The following is a 19,144-nucleotide window of genomic DNA, read 5'->3' as shown; positions in this document are numbered from 1 at the left end:
TCTGTGATCATAAAGTTGTAAATGTCAAGAGGTGAGATCATAAAATGTATTTAAAGTACATTTAAATGGAGTATAAGGTTGTATAGGAGAACTGACTCTTCTTCATAAGCCCATTTTTTCGGCTGTAAAATAATGAATCTGTAAGATGGGACATTATGGGGTAAGATAATACAGCAGAGGGAGAACAAAAAAAGGGAAAACACTTGACAACCTTTGGCTTACATAGTCGTGTTAGGCATTGGAGCCCTTCTCCCAATATGTCCTTTCTTAGGTACCTGATAGATGCTATGCCATAGAGAGTTGTGAAACTAGAAAAGTATTCCCTGTCCCTCCCCTGTGGAAAAAATAAATCAGTGGGATAACAGTATTTGTCTATTGAAGAACCAGAAAAAAGATATACTAAGTGATCCAGAAAGGACATGATAAAAATGAATTAGGGCTGAGGATGACACTACATTAAGGCATTACAAAATGCTTTTCATATTACCGTGTCCTTCTCATAGGAAAAAATGTGTTTCTGATATAGATTTTTTGTCAGATTTAATTTATTACAAGTGTGACTTAAAATGCTTATTGAAATTAATCAAATTGAATTATTTCTATATTCATAATTTCCCCAAAACTATCACAAGGTTCACAAGTATTTTGATTTTAGAAATTCATGTCTTTCAGTTTGCTGTAAATATATGATTAAGGTAATTCCATTAAATAGGTTGGAACAGATCAGCACCATTCTTACTATTTCTCAGCAATATTAATTTTATTAAAAGGTTCGATTCAGATCCTTATCTTATCAGAGAGAAAGAAGTAACTTCTTCCTTTTCAGAAGCACTTTCAAAGAGAAGTAGGAAATTTCAGTAAGACATCAGGTTGGTTAATTTACATGACACCAGATGATTAAATTGATTTGTTTTTGTTGAAAAGAAATTGTTTTGACACGGTGTTAATGCTGTTTCAGTTAAAGTCAAATTGTATCTTTGAAAGATTCTAGGTAATTTTCACAGTGGAATTGGCCCATTTCATTTTATGAAATTGAAATTAATTGGGATCAGTTACTTCTTCTTCTTCTTCTTTTTTTTTTTTTTTTGGTGAGGCAATTGGGGTTAAGTGACTTTCCCAGGGTCACACAGCTAGTAAGTGTTAAGTGTCTGAGGCCGGATTTGAACTCAGGTACTCCTGACTCCAGGGCTGGTGCTCCATCCACTGCTCCACCCAGCTGCCCCTCAGTTACTTCTTCTGAACTTTAAAGTGTTTTCTTGCTTGTAGAATGAATTTTAGAGATTTCTGCCACACCTATATATTCCACACCTACTATATGTGTCAGCACTACTCTAGGCACTAAGGATACAGCTACAAAGAATTGTGAGGGCCAAAATTTGATATACGGAGAGTTATTTGGGTGACTCGCCTTAATATTGGGGTCCCAGAAATATGAGGGACTCTTTTAGGTTTGAACTTTCCTTTTTATATATTCCTCCCAGGCCAATAAGAAAAGGAGCCTCTGAGCTTTAGTTCACAAAGGACCAGATTTTATTACTTGGGAATTAATTAATTAATTAAACCACAAAGGTGAAACCAATTAAGGAAATACGGAAATAGAAACACAGATAGATAGTCTTAACTCTAAGCTTAGCCTATGCAATCCCAGAGCATTCCCAATTAAGCTAGTTCAAAGGAATTTAGGGTTTTCTGTAATTAAACTCACCAACCCCAGTCAGTCTACAGTTACTCCACAGAACAGCAGTCACCTGAAATAGAGCAAGACACGCGCCACCGCCAGGCCCAGGATGCCACCAGACTGCTCACCAGGCCAAAAGAGAGTGAACTTTTTAACACACCCGACCTACCGGAAGCTGCCTCCCTTCAGATGGCATTCAGTTTTTCCTCCCCCAAAAGGGGAGGTCCTTTGAAAGCTGCTCAGTAACATGTGCATGATTCAGCGAAAAACTTGCGATATTAATCTATACCATAAATAATTTTTAACACAGAATGAAACAATCTATATATTTCCAGTGATCTGATATCTTATGAATAAATACAAATATATACAAAGTAGTTAATTATACAAATTATACACGATAATATGGGAGAGAGGGCACTAACTATAGGTGGGAGTCAAGAAAGGCTTCATGTAGAAGATGGTTCCTGAGAATCTAGTGTCTAAGGCAGACAGTAGCATCTACCACTCATCTGGCTGTCTGGGGAGTCAAGGGAAGCACACTGGTCTGCTCTTTGATCTTCTACCTTGCTTATTATGTCTGGGTCATAGACCTGTTGCTTCATGCCAGAAACCGTGTTTAGTCTGAGTCTTTCTCTGAAGTTGCTTGCTCCTTAGTTATGGGAACTCAGACCCAAGCCTTATGCCTTTTTTAGATTAGTGGATTGTCCACCATGCCACATTTAAGATCGGTATTTTGGCGGCAGCTAGGTGGCACAGTGGATAAAGCACCGGCCCTGGAATCAGGAGGACCTGAGTTCAAATCTGGCCTCAAACACTTCACACTTACTAGCTGTGTGACCCTGGGCAAGTCACTTAACCCTCATTGCCATGCAAAAAAAAAAAAAAAAGATCAGTATTTCACTTTAGATACAATAAATTAAAGGGAAACCAAGACATGGCTGTGCCTAAAACATGTAGCTCAGCTGATTTATGCCTAGTAGCTTCATGAAGATTATGCTGTTTTTACAATTGTATATGTGACATTTGACCAGATTGACCATGTAAACAATTATTATGAATTTCAGGTTTTTAAAAATAAAATATTAATCAATCAGCTAATTATTAAACATTTGGCACAGTGACATTGTACTAAGCACTGAGGACATAGAGAAAGATTAAAATAGGCCTTCCCCTCAAGGAAGGGCAGCTAGGTAGTGTAATGGATAGAGTGCCAGGCCTGAAGTTAGGAAGACACTTCTTCTGCATTCAGATACGGCCTCAGACATTTACTAGCTATGTGACTCTGGGCAAATCATTTAACTCTGTTTGCCTCAATTTCAATTTCCTCATCTGGAAAATGAACCAGAGAAGGAAGTGGCAAACCAATCTAGTGTCTCTGCCAAGAAAATCCCAGATGTGGCCATGAAGCGTTAGAGATGACCAAAACGACTCAACAACAACAAAACCCCCTCAAGGACTTCATATTATAAGGAGGGAGACACCTGTAAATAACTAGTTACATATGAGATATGTACCAAGTAGTCTCAGAGGAGAAGGAGCTAGCAGCTGGGGGTAGGTGGAAGGGAGGAAACTGGGAAAGGCCTCCTGCAGAAGGTAAGATTTGATTTGAGGCTGGAGCTTAGAGTGGAGGGAGAGTAAAAGGACTGGAAAAGTGGTAAGGGGCCAGGTTGTGGTGAAAGGCTATAAATGCCAAACTATGCTCTAGACTTAATCCTGGAGATAACAGGGGACCGCCAGAGCTCACTGAATAATGGGATGACTGTCAGGCCTACACTTTAAGGAAAATTAGCTTTGACTGCCAAGTGGGGGATAGAGAGAAGTGGAGAGGGATTTGAGTCAGGAAGATTCGTTGATACCTATTGCAGTAGCCCTGGTGAGAGATTACGAGTCCCTAAACTAGGGGAATAGTTGTATGAGTAGAGAGAAGGGGCTATCCATGAAAGATGTTGTGAAGGTAGGAATGACAAGATCTGGTAACAGATTGGCTATGCAGGATGGATGTGAATAAGGATTGGAAGGTGAGCCTGAGGTTGTGAACCTGAGTGCCTGGGAACATGGTAAAAGGGAAGTTCAGGTGAGGGGAGAGTTGGAGGAGAGCAATGGTTTGGAGATGCCAAAAACTGTTTTGGGAATACTGAGTTTGAGATGCCTCTGGGCCATCTAATTTAATATGGCCAAAAGGCAGTTGAGGAGAGAGAATAGAGCTGAATAACTGGATCTGGGAATTATCTTCATAGATATGATTATTGAACCCATGGAAATTGATGACTTCACCAAGCAAGTTGACATGGAGGGAAAAGGGCAGGGGCCAAGGACAGAGCTTTGGGGGGACATTCATGGTTAATTGGTAGAAAGATGACATCATCAAGAATGGTCAAGACATGTAGGAGGAAAACCCTGAGAAGACAGGACAGTGGCATGAAAACCTAGACAGGAAAAGAGTCATCTAGGAGAAGGGTGATTGACACAGCCATGTGAAGATCTTGAAAGACATTAGATTTGGCAATTAAGAAATTGTTGGTAACTTTGGAGAGAGCAGTTTCAGTTGAATAATGAAGTCAAGAGGTAGATTGCAGGGGGATTAGAAAAGAGTGAGGGGGGGCGGCTAGGTGGCGCAGTGGATAAAGCACAGGCCCTGGATTCAGGAGTACCTGAGTTCAAATCCGGCCTCAGACACTTGACACTTACTAGCTGTGTGACCCTGGGCAAGTCACTTAACCCCCATTGCCCTGCAAAAAAAAAAAAAAAGAGTGAGGGGAGCAGCTAGGTGGCTCAGTGGATGGAGCACCGGCCCTGAAGTCAGGAGGACCTGAGTTCAGATGTGACCTCAGACACTTAACACTTACTAGCTGTGTGACCCTAGGCAAGTCACTTAACCCCAATTGCCTCACCAAAAAAAAAAAAAAAAAAAGAATGAGGGGGCGCAGCTAGGTGGCACAGTGGATAAAGCACCGGCCCTGGATTCAGGAGTACCTGAGTTCAAATCTGGCCTCAGACACTTGACACTTACTAGCTGTGTGACTCTGGGCAAGTCACTTAAGCCACACTGCCCCACAGAAAAAAAAAAAAGAAAAGAGTGAGGGGAGAAGAATTGTAGGGTGTAGAAGGCTTTTTTAAGGAATGTAGCCTGAGAAGGGGAGGTGAGATACTGGACAAGAGTTGGGCTGATAAGATCAAATGAGGGTTCTAAAGTATAGAGGTTAAGTGATTTTCCCAGGGTCACACAACTAGGAAGTGTCTTAGGCTGGATTTGAATTCAGATCTTCTTGACTCCAGGTTCACTATTCTCTATTCATTGCTCCATTTTGCTGTCTCTAAATACAAGGATGTGTCACAACATTTAATTTTCGTTGTTTTGTTATTACTCTTCCCATTTATATTGTTAGGCATTATGTATATTGTTTCCTGATTATGCTTACTTTGCATCAATTTACATAAGTCTTTCCATGCTGTTCTGTATTTTTCATTATTGTTGTTTTGTACAGCACAGTAATGTTCCATCTCATCAGGAGTTCTTAACCGTTATTGTGTCATGAACCCCTTTGGCAGTCTGGTGAAGTTTAGAGACCCTTTCTTGGGGTAATGTTTTGAATAATATAAAAAGATAAGATTATACGTATGAATATATAAATTTCTATATATAAATATGTGTATACACATATACATGAAATTTAAATACATAGCATTACAAAGGAAACTAATTATATCAAAATACAGTTATCAAAATATTTTTAAAAGCCAGCACATAGATCCCAGGTTAAACCCTACATTGTGTACCATAATTTGTTTACATGCTCTTCGATTCCTTTGTTTCCACTTCTTTGTTACTTCAAAAAGTACGACTATAAAAATTTTGGCAGCTAGGTGACACGGTGGAAAAAATTCTAGGCCTGGTGTCAGGAACACTAATCTTCCTGAGTTCAAATGTGACCTCAGACACTTACTTGAGCAAGATCTTGGGCAAGTCACTTAACCCAGTTTACCTCAGTTTCTCATCTGTAAAATGAAGTGAAGAAGACAGTATCTTTGCTAAGAAAACCCCAAATGGGGTCACAGAGTCAGACATGACTGAAAAATGACTAAACAAGGATAACAACAATACATATTTTGGTGCATATAAGACCTTCCTTTTTATTGTTATTGACTTACTTAGAATATATTTCGAACAGTTGCATCTCTGGATCAAAGCATATTTTAGTCACTTAGCACAATTCCAAATTACAGAATATTTGGATCAGTTTACAGCTCCACCAAGAGAGTTCTTGTCTTTAATTCTTCCAACATCAACAGTTCTCAGTTTATTTTTATCATTTGCCAATTTTCAGGGTATAAGGTGAAATCAGATTTGTTTGATGTATTATTCTCTTATTTTTAGTGATTTTCAGCAAATTTCACATCTTTGTTATTAGTTAGCAATTCTCCTTTTAGTAACAGTTTGTTCATGTCCTTGGACCACTGATTCCTTTGGGGAGTGGCTTTTGGTTTTATATATTTGTGTTAGTTTTTTACATACTTTGAATCCTTATTAGAAATATTTAACTCACATTTTTCCCCCATCGACTACTTCCCTCTTTTTCCTAGCTGAATTTATTCTGTGCAAATGTTTTTCAGTTTAATGCAAACCTAATTAAAATTTATAATTTTATACTTCTGCACATTTCAGAAGTTATAGATTTTATTCATTCTCAACTTCATATCTAGCCTTCTCTTTGTTAAGTAGAATTGCCATTTCCAAATGAACTAAGCTGTTAATAGCCTCCCAAGAGTTTTGCTTGTTACAATTCCTTTAATTACCTTAAAATTTAGGCATATTTAAATATCTCATTTTATAGTGATGAATACAAACTCCTAATGTTCCTCAGTCAGTTTATTCCTCAGGCCATCTCTCAAGTAGATTTACTTCTTTTCTATGAAAGTTCAATATTCTATAACACAGTGTTAAAATCACATACAATCCAAGTAAAAATATTCTTTTTGTGTGTGTGTATGTGAGGCAGTTGGGGTTAAGTGACTTCCCTAGGGTCACACAGCTAGTAAGTGTTAAGTATCTGAGGTCAGATTTGAACTCAGGTCCTCCTGACTCCAGGGCCAGTGCTCTATCCGCTACACCACCTAGCTGCCCTAAGTAAAAATATTCTTATTGGCCTTTTAAAACAGTTCAGCAACATATTGAAAACTGAAATAGGACAAGAATCAGATAGCTTAATTGATTTCAATTAGAATTCTTCAGATATGATACTGAGCTCCTTCAAGGTTTAGTTTCTTATGAAAAGGCAGTGAGATGTGGTATGGGAGATGTTGGTGTCAGAAGACATGAGTTTGAGTTCTAGATCTGACACTTATTAGCTGTATGATCCTGGACAAGTCATCTGACTTATTATTTCTGAGTCTCAGTTTATTCGTTTGTAAAAATTAGGGATAGTAATATTTGGCATACTTTTTTATAGGGCCTTTGTAAGGAAAGCACTTTGTCAACTATAAAGATCAATATTATTCTTTGTCATACTCACTTGATAAACTGTAGTCATCCTCATGGTAGGGGTTATTTTCCTTATATTGTAAGGTGAGATGACTAAGTGTCCTGCAAAACATCATTTCTTCTTAACTTTGGGCACATAGTGAAACTAATTCTATCAATTCTTTTATTTGCTTCCATGAGCTGGGCTTTAATATAGCTGCAGTTTCATTACATCTATTAAAGTTTATAGCAAGAATGTCAATATAGGTATGGCTAAGCTCTTGCTGTAATACGGCAATTCCTTGATTACTGGACAATGATCACACTTTAAGAGGATCAGCAGTAAGTTAAATCTGCGTGCATTGTCTCAGATCCTTACCATTCCTTGCTGTTGTGTGCTTGTGAATCATGAAAAGCCACAATCTTTGAAAGAGTCACAGTTAGTGAAAAGAAGAATATGGTTGGGACAGCTAGGTGGTGCAGTGGATAGAGCACCAGCCCTGGAGTCAGGAGGACCTGAGTTCAAATCTGACCTCAGACCCTTGACACTTACTAGCTGTGTGACCCTGGGCAAGTCACTTAACCCCAATTGCCTCACCAAAAAAAAAAAAGAAGAATGTGGTTAAGGTAGGTGGGCATTACCAACCATGACTTACCCAGGGAAAGTGGCATTTCCAGGACAGGAAATGTAAGTGGGACAGACATGGAAGAAATGAAAGATAGTGTATTTACACCACCACCACCACCACCCCCCCCCCCAACACATTTAAGGAAAGTCTTCCAGTTCATGGAGTAAATCCTTTCTAGAGAATTTTTGTAAATAAATGGGCAAGAGCTACATAGGGCAAATAGGCATGCAGAGTTTTCAGTCTGCATCTGTGGAGTAGCCAGACACACTGATTAAATCACAGATACATCAAACTATTGATGCACTCATTTGAAAGAGATATCAATCAACCTTAGTTCTGAACAAAATCTTTTAGCATAGCGATTCTGATTTACCCTTTTGTTTCTGTACTTTTCATGTCCATAACATACATACACGGGTATTCATTTCTTTCATTTCTTTCCTTTTTTTAAATTTTGTTTTCCCAAATTACATGTAAATACAAATTTTGACATTAATTTTTAAAGACTTTGTGTTCCAAATTCTCTTCCTTTTTCCCTTTGCATGAGCAGTCATGTAAAACATTTTCACATTAGCCAGGTTGTGAAAGAAAACAGACAAAAATAAAACTTCAGATAAAGGAACTAACAAAAAATTATGCTTCAGTCTGTATTCAGACACCATCAGTTCTCTCTCTGTAGATGGACTGCATTTTTCCTAAGACCTTCAGAGTTGTCTTAGATCTTTGCATTGCTGAAAATAACCAATTCATTCACAGTAGATCATCTTACAGTATTGCTGTTATTTTGTATATAGTACATTCCATGTTGCATCAGCTCATATAGGTCTTTCCAGGTTTTTCTGATAGCATTGTTCTCATCATTATTTTCATAGTAAACTATATTTATATAGTTCTTTAAAGAGAAATTTCCTTACAATAAACCCATGAGGTTGATTCTTGCAACCACAGTAATAAATAACACTTATATAATACCTTATACCTGACAAAGAATTTTCTTCACAATAGCCTAGCAAAATAAATACCATACAGATTATTAACATAATCATCATCAATCCATTCTCACCATCAATCAATACCTATCTTCATCAATTAACCCTCCTCATCAATCAGTCCTCATCAATCAATTCTTATCTTCATCCAGTCATCGTCAATTGATCAATCAATCATCATTATCTTACATTACTCTTGCCTCTGCTTCAATTTTTTTTCATAATTACTATTGCTGTTTCCCTCTATCCTGTTCCCTCCCTCATGATATTTACTCTATTTTACATCTTCTTTCACCCTATCCCTCCTCAAAAGTGTTTTGCTTCTGACTCTTCCCTCCCCCAATCTGCCCTCCCTTTTTTCACCCCTCCCTCCTTATCCCCTTCCCCTCTTACTTTCCTGCAGGGTTAGATAGATTACTTCACCCAATTGAGTATGTATGCTATTCCCTCCTGGAGCCAGATCTAATGAGATTAAGGTCTTTGAGCCAATTCTGATGAGTGTAAGGCTCATTCACTGTCCTGCTCCTCCCCCATTTCTCACCCCACTCCATAAGCCCTTTCCTGCTTCTTTCATTCTAGCTATCCCTTTCCCCCTCCCCCAGTGCAGTCCTCTCACCCCTCAATTTTACCCTAAAGATGTCATCATGGGACAGCTAGGTGACACAGTGGACAAAGCACCCACCCTGGACCCAGGAGGACCTGAGCCCAAATCGGCCTCAGACACAAGACACTTACCCACTGTGCAACCCCACGCATGCCACCCAACCCTGACTGCCTCAAACACACAAAAATAAAGATAAACAAAAAATGAATTCTTTACAGATATCATCCCTTCATAATCAATTCCTCCCTGTGCCCTCTATCTAAATTTATTCTCATCATCTGCCCTAATAATGAGAAAGTTCTTATGAGTTGGACATATCATCTTCCCATGTAGAAATGTAAACAGTTTAACCTTTTAACATCCCTCATATTTCTTTTTCCTGTTTATCTTTTTATGCTTCTCTAGAGTCTTGTATTTGAAAGTGACAATTTCTATTCAGTTCAGGTCTTTTCATCATGAATACCTGGAAGTCTTCTTTTTCATTAAAGTCCCTCCCCCCCCTTCCCCCTGAAAGATTATACTCAGTTTTGCTAGATAGGTGATTCTTGGTTGTAATCCCAATTCCTTTGCCCTCTGGAATATTATATTCCATGCCCGCCAATCCTTTAATGTAGAAGCTGCTAGATCTTGTGCTATTCTGACTGGGGCTCCACAGTACTTGAATTCTTTCTTTTTGGCAGCTTGTGATATTTTCTCCTTAACCTGGGAGCTCTGGAATTTGTCTATAATATTCCTGGGAGTTTTCCTCTTGGGATCTCTTTCAGGAGGTGATTGGTGGATTCTTTCAATTTCTTTCTTACCTTCTGTTTCTAGAATATCATGGCAATTTTCCCTTACAATCTCTTGGAAGATGATGTCTAAGCTCTTGTTTTGATCATGGTTTTCAGGTAGTCCAATAATTTTCAAATTATCTCTCCTGGATCTATTTTCCAGGTCAGCTCTTTTCCCAATAAGATATTTCACATTGCCCTCTTTTTTTTATTCATTTGGATTTGCTTTATTGTGTCTTGGTTTCTCATAAAGTCATTAGCTTCCATTTGTTCAGTTCTAATTCTTAGACAATTATTTTCTTCAGAGAGCTTTTCCACTTGGCTTTTCAAGCTATTGACTTTTTTCTCATGACTTTCCTGTATCACTTTCATTTCTCGTCTCAGTTTTTCCTCTACCTCTCTTACTTTATCTTCAAAATACTCTTTGAGCACCTCTATGGCCTGAAACAAATGCATATTTTTTGGGAAGCTTTGGATAAAGGAGCCCTGACGTTACTATCCTCTTCTGAGGGTGCACCGTGATCTTCCTTGTCACTAAAGAAACTTTCTATGGTCTTTACCTTGCTCTGTCTGCTCATTTTGCCCATCTATTTCTTGACTTTTAACTCCTTCTTAAATTGGGGCACTCCTTCCAGGCTTCACTGTCCCAAGCTTCAGTGGGTCCAAAGTGGTACTATTTAAGGAGTAGCAGGGTCTTCACATGCCTGGCCTGTGCTCTGGTCTTTAAACAACCCCAGGCCTACTTGCTTTTCAACCAGAAAACAAAATTTTTGTTTCATTGGGTTGATAACTCTGGTGAGCCTGCATCCCTCTCCCAACTTGGCCGCCGCCACTCAAGGCTGCTTCCTGGTTCCCAGCCTATTTCTATAGTCATAAACATGCTTCTCTACATATGCTTACATATATACATATATATGTGTATGTACATACCCCTTTCTGATCCTTTCTTGCCCCATTTGCTTCTTTTTAAAAATTAGTTTATGACCCATTCAGCATAAGTATTCTTAGCACTTCTAGTTATTGGTCATTCTGGCACTGAATTTTTCACAGAATTCCCTCAAAATAAGCAGATGGATGATGGTGGCAGAAGTTTTGGTCTAGTAGCAGAAAGAAGCCTTTTCTTGTGCTAGTGGAAAGAGTGATCTTGGCCTCTGGTCCTAGGAAAGGAATCTCTGTGAAGAGGCCAAGGTATTAAAGGCCATGGAGCTGGGGTGGTGTGAATGTTTCTTTATCCCCACTACTGTGCACGTAGCCACCATTCATTGGGTGATATTCCAGTTGAGGCCTTAATATGCCATTAAACCCAGTGATTGAGATATTATATTAAAAGAAAAAAAAGCCCCATTAGTGCCAGATGTAATGTGGACTCCATAAATACTAAATTAAGAAAACAAATCTCAATAGCTTGAAATAATCAGTGTCCTTCACAAATACAGCAATTGATTCCTTTTTCACTGATAGGACCAGTTCTAATATATTTTCAGTTGTTTGGTGATTTCTTTCTTTCTTTTTTTTTTGTAGGGCAATGAGGGTTAAGTGACTTACCCAGGGTCACACAACTAGTAAGTGTCAAGTATCTGTGGCTGGATTTGAACACAGGTCCTCCTGAGTCCAGGGCCGGTGCTTTATCCACTACACCACCTAGCTGTCCCCATTTGGTGATTTCAAAAATTTTACAAATTTATTTTCCCTGAACCAGAGTTTAGGAAGAAGACACAGACTGACAAGCTGCAGAATGAGATTGACATGCTGAAGGAACAATTACTGCTCACCAAATCTCAATTGGAGGCTGAGCAGCAGGCCCATGTGGTCAGATTTTCTAAGGTACTGTATTTGATTTTGATGATTTATATCATCAACATGATGGGGAGGCAGCATGGTCCCGTGGAAAGGGGTATTGGATATGGAGTGAGAACACCAGCATTTAGATGCTGCTTCTTCAACTTATAAGATGCATTGGTTGAGATGTTCTATAAAGTCTCTTAAATGCCATGATCTGTGCCATGAACAGGAGGTGGAGGGGTTCGCAGGTTTTCCCATCTACCACCTCATCATCTATAGTTCTTGTCTATAGCCCTTACTTTGTTTTCATGAAGTATCAATGACAGAGCTATTCTTTTATATTTTATGTAGAGTGGGTGTCAAACTCTGGACCCACAACTCCCAAGTGGGGCCTGAATCAGATTAAAATGTAATTGGGAAATGTTTAACAAAATAAATAAAAATGCAATAAACATAGATAATGTCACTTAGTGATTTTTCTAAATCAATTTGCTGCCTGCAAGCAGCTGTTTCTATGTGGATTTGGTGCCCCTCTATGTTAAAAAAATAATAAATTGGCCCCTCAATCCTTTGTCTCCACTAACATGGCAGAATAAATCCTGACATATGAGGTACTTACTTAGTCTTTATTAATAGTTTCATGTTGGTTTCATTCATGTCTTACCAGTCTTTTGGTTTTTCTAGATATTTGAGTGCTCTTAGGATGCTTGTTATCTATTGTTTTCCCCATTCTCCAAAGAGTACACATCCTTATTGATTACAATGTATACTATGATTTTGTTTCTTACCTCCACATTTATTAAAATATATTGTAAGTGCTGTAAAGTGTATAAGATACAGAAAACACAAAATGTTGGGTAAAAAACTTTGCTCTCATTAGGAATCCTAGATATTTTATATGAATGATCTTAATCTTATATTTGTTGTTGACTGGATAGTGTCATGTATCTCAACCCATGACAACCACACATGTATTATAAAAGAGTTAAGCCTCTGGGGCACTGGGAATTTTCATATTTTGAGAGCAATAAAGACAGGGTGATATGTGTAGGGAAAGTTGGAACTATTAATTATGACATAATGATTTTTAATTTTGTAAACCAAGCTAAAAGACTACATAGCTATAACATACATGTACATATATACACATGCATGCATACATAGACACAACCAGTAATAGGTAATAATTGATATCAGGCTATCATATTTAATTTTTAAAAAAATTTTGCATTTGCTACATGTCAGAACTATAAATACCATCTATTAAACTGATTTCAGGAATATGAAATCCAGAAATCAAAAGAGGAAGAAATTCTGAAGTCATTCGATAGATGGAAAGAGGAAGAAAAAGAGAAATTAATTGATGAAATGGAGAAAATAAAAGAGATGTTTATGAAGGAATTTAAAGAATTAACTTCTAAGAATTCAGCATTAGAATATGTAAGTATTAAATCTAGAATTTTTGGATGACTAAATGCCATTAAACTTGAGTTTTAAGATTATATCTGTTCTTTGAATATTCATGCATGAATTTTAAATTTTGTACTGTGCTTCAATGCTTAGTTTTTACAATAGGGATTCTTGACTGGAGTCATAGATTTCTGGGGGTCCATGAGTTTAGATGGGGAATAAGTATATATTTATTTATTTTTATTTTTTAATGATTTATTTATTATTTTTTTTGCGGGGCAATGGGAGTTAAGTGACTTGCCCAGGGTCACATAGCTAGTAAGTGTCAAGTGTCTGAGGCCGGATTTGAACTCAGGTCCTCCTGAATCCTGGGCCGGTGCTTTATCCACTGCGCCACCTAGCCACCCCGTATATATTTATTTTCACTAACCTCTAACTGAAATCAGACATTTCTTTCAATTATGAATTTTTAAAGAAAGTATTATGTGAACTCCATAAACCAATGAGTCTATGACGCAAAAAGGTTTTAAATAAAGGTTTTTATGCTTTAAAAATTCTTTTTAAAAATTTAGTTGGTGTGTGTCTCTGTCCAGTGCTATGGGAAAATAGCTATGGGGGGGGCATTTCTTTTTTTGTTGTTGTTGTTGTTTTTTAGTAAGGCAATTGGGGTTAAGTGACTTGCCCAGGGTCACACAGCTAGTAAGTGTTAAATGTCTGAGGCCGGATTTGAACTCAGGTACTCCTGAATCGAGGGCCGGTGCTCTATCCACTGCGCCATCTAGCTGCCCCAGGGGGCATTTCTTTTATTTATTAATTTTAAATTCATTTTGAGCTTAAATACATAAAGACAGAAAAAAACATTTCCATAGCCTAACATAAAAAGAGAATTCAGTATAAAATCATGAATTTCCATTTCACATGGTTTACTTTAAAAAATTATGTGACAAATACTATACATTGTTTTCAAAGCTACCCTGCTTTTCTGTGCTTCCTTCTAAGTTTTCTTCTGTATGTGCTATGCACTTTTTTTTCCTCCTTCTCCACCCTGTCCTAGAGAAGATTACCATTAAATTCAAATATGTGTTTGTATATGTGTGTGTGTATGTATATATATACATACACACACACACATATATAAACTGTACTATACATACTCCAGTTAATTAGTTCTTTCTCTGGAAATGGATAGCATCTTTCTTCATAGGTCCTTTATAGTTAATTTCAATATTAATAATACTCAAAATGATTTATCATTCAAAGTTCTTAGAACAATATTTCTGTTACTATGTACAACATTCTCTTGGTTCTGTTCATTTCACTCTTTGTTATTACATGTAAGTCTTTCCATGTTTTTCTAAAACCAATCAGCTGATCATTTCTTTTAGTGCAGTAGTATTTCAATCGTATACCACATTTTGTTTAACCATTGCCTGATTAATGGGCATCTCCTCAATGATCAGTTCTTTGCCGCCACAAAAAGCTGCCATAAATATTTTAGAACATATAAGTTCTTTTCCTCTTTCCCTACACCTTGGGAAACAGACCTAAGAGTGATGTTGTGAGGTCAAAGGGTATATACAGTTTTATAACTCTTTGGGCATAATTTCAGATTGCTCTCCCAAATGGTTGGATCAGTTCACAGTTCTTCCAAGAGTTAATTAGTTTCCCAATTTTTCCACATCCCCTTAAATATTTGTCACTATCCCCTTCTGTTATTTTAGCCAGTCTGATAGATGTAAAATGATATCTCGAAGTTGTTTTAATTTGCGTTTCTCTAATCAGTAATTAGAGCATTTTTAAAAATTTGACTATAAATTGTTTTGATTTCTTCATCAGAAAATTTCCTCTTCATATCGTTTTACCATTTATCATGGAGGATGATTCATGGAACTGTCTATAAAATTTTTTCCCCCAATTTTCTGCTTTCCTTCTGATCTTGGCTACAATTGTGTTATTTGTACAAAATTTTTTTAATTTAATGTAATCAATATTATTTATATTATACCTCACAACGTTCTCTCTTATTTATTCACAAATTATTCTCTTGTCCATAAGTCTGATAGGTAATATGTTCCATGTTCTTCTAATTTTCTTGTGATATCTCCCCTTATATCTATGTCATGTGTCCATTTTGATCTTATCTTGGTAAATGGTGTAAGATACTGGTCTATGCCTAGTTTCTGCCAGACTTCTTTCTAGCTTTCCCAACAATTTTTAACAAATAATAAAATTCTTATATGAAAAGCTTGTCTTTGAATTTATCAAGCACAAGTTTACTATAATCATTTTCTACTAAGTAATACATGTATACTCTGTTCTACTGATCTGCTTTTCTATTTCTTAGTTTTTTGTTTTTTGTTTTTTGGCGGGGCAGTGGGGGTTAAGTGACTTGCCCAGGGTCACACAGCTAGTAATTGTCAAGTGTCTGAGGCCGGATTTGAACTCAGGTACTCCTGAATCCAGGGCCGGTGCTTATCCACTGCGCCACCTAGCCCCCCCCCCCCCCGCTTTTCTATTTATTAACCACTACTTAATAGTTTTGATAATTCCTGCCTTGTAATATAGCTTAAGATCTGTTAGTGCTATTCCTACTGTGATAAAATAATAGGATTTGGCAGTTGCCCAGGGGTCCCACCTGAGGATTGATTTAGTATTGTTTGAATTGGGTGAGACTGAGAAACTAAGTACCTACTTTAGGGTGATTGGATGGAGACCACAACTGACTGGCCCTGAGTGACATGTTGTTTTCAGAGGTGGTATACTACTGACATCAGCAAGACACTACTCTCAACCAATCAGCTTTAAGGACCTCCCCTTTCAGGGAGGGAGAGAGGAACTAGGAAGCAGAGGTTAGGGCACTGCTGCTTCCTCTTTTTCGTTGAGGAACTGGCATGGCAGGAGACAGAGAACAGGAGGACCCCTCTTGGTCATTTGGACATCAGCTTGGTGGTGAGAGACTTCACGTGGGCTTCTAGGAAAGGAAGTTTGTTTTTTTCTCTCTGGCTATACCGAATAAATCCAATAGATTCCGTGCTATAAGGAATCTGTTCTCAATCTCTCTCTCTCTCTTCACTAACTTATAATATATTTTAATAAATCCTTAAAAGCCTAAACTCTTGCTGAATTTATCAGTGATTTTAGCCAGCTCCCCCCCCCAAAACTGGGGTGGGGGCAGATTAGGACCAACATTTAGATTTTAAACAACACACTACTCACACATCTAATTTACTTCTAACTACTACCTCCCTAATCCACAGCCTTTTAAAGAATCCCTCCCTTATCCTCTCCCCCTCACCTCCTACTTCTTGATCTGCACACTCTTCTAAAAGTCCCTCTCTTATCCTGTCCCCTCACTCTCTTATTTAGAAATTTAAAAGACTTCTGTACCCTTCCAGATTTAGATATTATTCCCTATTTAACCCAGTTCCAGTTAGAATAAGGTCACAGCACTATCAGCCATCCCCCCCACTCCTCTGCCACTGCCTTCTCTGTAACAGTTCTTCCTTTCACACTTCACTTGTATGAGACAATTGCTCCATTTTACCTCTCCCTACCCAATTTTGTTTTTTAGAATCATCCCACCATACTCAACTCAACCCCAAGCCATCTATCTATGCATGCTCTTTCAACCCACCCAAGTAATGATAACATTCTTAAGAGTACAGATGAGGGGCAGCTAGGTGGCGCAGTGGATAGAGCACTGGCCCTGGAGTCAGGAGTACCTGAGTTCAAATCCGGCCTCAGACACTTGACACTTACTGGCTGTGTGACCCTGGGCAAGTCACTTAACTCCAATTGCCTCACTTTAAAAAAAAAAAAAGAATTGAAGAGTACAGATGATATTTTCATATAGAAGTTTGACCTTTATTTAGATTTTTTAATAAATGGTCTTTAATGCTTACCTTATCTTTTTTCTGATTTTATATGTCAAATTTTACATTGAGTTATTTTTTTTTTGTCATAAATAACTTATATGGCTTTCAATTCACTAAATATCCTTTTTTTCTATTCAAGATTATGCTCAGTTTTTCTGGATAAGTTATTCTTAGTTGCACATCTAGCTCCTTCCAAATGTAATGTTCCAAGCCTTTTGGTCTTTTAATGTGTAGAAGCTGCTAGATCTTGTGTTATCCTGACTGTAGCTCCACAGTATTTAAATTGGTTTTTTCATGTTGCTTATAGTATTTTCTCCTTGACCAGGGAGCTTTGAAACTTGGCTGTAGTATTCCTTTGAGTTTTCATTTTGGAATCTGTTTCAGGTGGTGATCAGTGGATGTTTTTCTATTTCTATTTTACCTTCTCATTTTAAAACTTCAGGACAATTTTCCTTAATAATTTATTGAAATGTTGTATCTAGACTTTTTTTTATCATAACTTTCAGGTAATCCAACAATTCTTATATTGTCTATCCTTGATCTGTTCTCTAGATCGTTTGTTTTTCTAATGAGATATTTGGTATTTTTTTCTATTTTTTCATTCTTTTGATTTTGTTTTATTATTTCTTGATGTCTTATAATGTCAAATGTCATTAGCTTCCCCTTGGCTAACTCTAGTTGTTAGGTTTTTTTGTGGGGCAGTGGGGGTTAAGTGACTTGCCCAAGGTCACACAGCTAGTATGTGTCAAGTGTCTGAGGCCACATTTGAACTCAGGTCTTCCTGAATCCAGGGCTGGTGCTTGGTCCACTGTGCCACCTAGCTGCCCCAACTCTGGTTTTTAAAGAGTTATTTTCTTCCCTAAGTTTTTGAACCAATTGGTTCAACATTTTCCAATTGGTTGACTTTCTTTTCATAATTTTCTTAATGTTCTTGGATTCCTCTTATCTTTTTCCCCTAATTTTTCCTTAATCTCTCTTATTTGATTTTTAAAGTCCTTTTAAAGCTCTTCGAAGAACTGTTTTGGGGCTTTTGACCATATGACATTTTTTTCTTTGAGGTAGGAGTGGTTTTTTTAACTTCACTATCTTCTTTTTTTTTTTTTTTTTTTAATTTTAGCAGGGCAATGAGGGTTAAGTGACTTGCCCAGGGTCACACAGCTAGTAAGTGTCTGAGGCCGGATTTGAACTCAGGTACTCCTGAATCCAGGGCCGGTGCTTTATCCACTGCGCCACCTAGCTGCCCCCAACTTCACTATCTTCTGAGTATGAACCCAGATCTTCCCCATAGAAGCTATCTATGGTCAGGTTCCTTTGCTTATTTTTTATTAAAGCAGCTTATTATTATAGTTATTTTCTAATCCCAAAGTGTGGGGGACGATACCTCAGACTTCAGGTTTTCTTACTGTTATTTTCTAAGCTCTGTCTGGGAGCTGACCTCAGGCATTCCTCTCCAACCTTGAGCCATGGCTAAGACACCCAGACATGCTGTCACTGCAGATGCTCATGTTCCCTGTGATCCCTCCAGTAGCAGCATGCTTCAGCTCATTCCTCTGCCCTGGAGCCAAAACCAGGGACTTTGCTCTCTTATCAGTGCCCATAGCTAGGAAGGCCTCCACCTCTTTTTTAGTGAGGCAATTGGGGTTAAGTGACTTGCCCAAGGTCACACAGCTAGTAAGTATCTGAGAATTCAGGTACTCCTGACTTCAGGGCCAGTGCTCTATCCACTGCACCACCTAGCTGCCCCAAGGCCTCCACCTCTTATCAAGTGTGAGCTCACTCCTCCTTGCCCACAGCCACAACTTTGTCTGGTCAGCACACTTGAGCCTGGTGCACAGTGACAGGGGAGTATCCTTCCATCTTCCCCTGCTCAGCTTTCTGACCCCAAATCTGAGGTAGCCTCTGACTCAGCTGCTTCCTGGGCTTGTTGTTTATTGTTCCAGAGGAAG

General features: G+C 38.0%; 1 protein-coding gene across 3 annotated transcripts in view; it reads left to right on the top strand.

Annotated features, from left to right (window-relative positions):
- Positions 1–19,144, top strand: part of DZIP1 (DAZ interacting zinc finger protein 1) — a 96,117-nt gene that overhangs the window by 14,557 nt on the left and 62,416 nt on the right. For all 3 annotated transcript variants that reach the window (XM_043998681.1, XM_043998680.1, XM_043998678.1), the window contains exons 4-5: positions 11,831–11,955; positions 13,192–13,353. In XM_043998681.1, the coding sequence (XP_043854616.1) occupies positions 11,831–11,955; positions 13,192–13,353 (287 nt within the window). The remainder of the gene's footprint in view (positions 1–11,830; positions 11,956–13,191; positions 13,354–19,144) is intronic.

Source organism: Dromiciops gliroides, chromosome 3 (genome assembly GCF_019393635.1).
Source record: "Dromiciops gliroides isolate mDroGli1 chromosome 3, mDroGli1.pri, whole genome shotgun sequence".
In the NCBI taxonomy this organism is placed as follows: Eukaryota; Metazoa; Chordata; class Mammalia; order Microbiotheria; family Microbiotheriidae; genus Dromiciops; species Dromiciops gliroides.
Note: the sequence above shows the minus strand (reverse complement) of the source record. Positions and strands in the feature narration are given on the sequence as shown.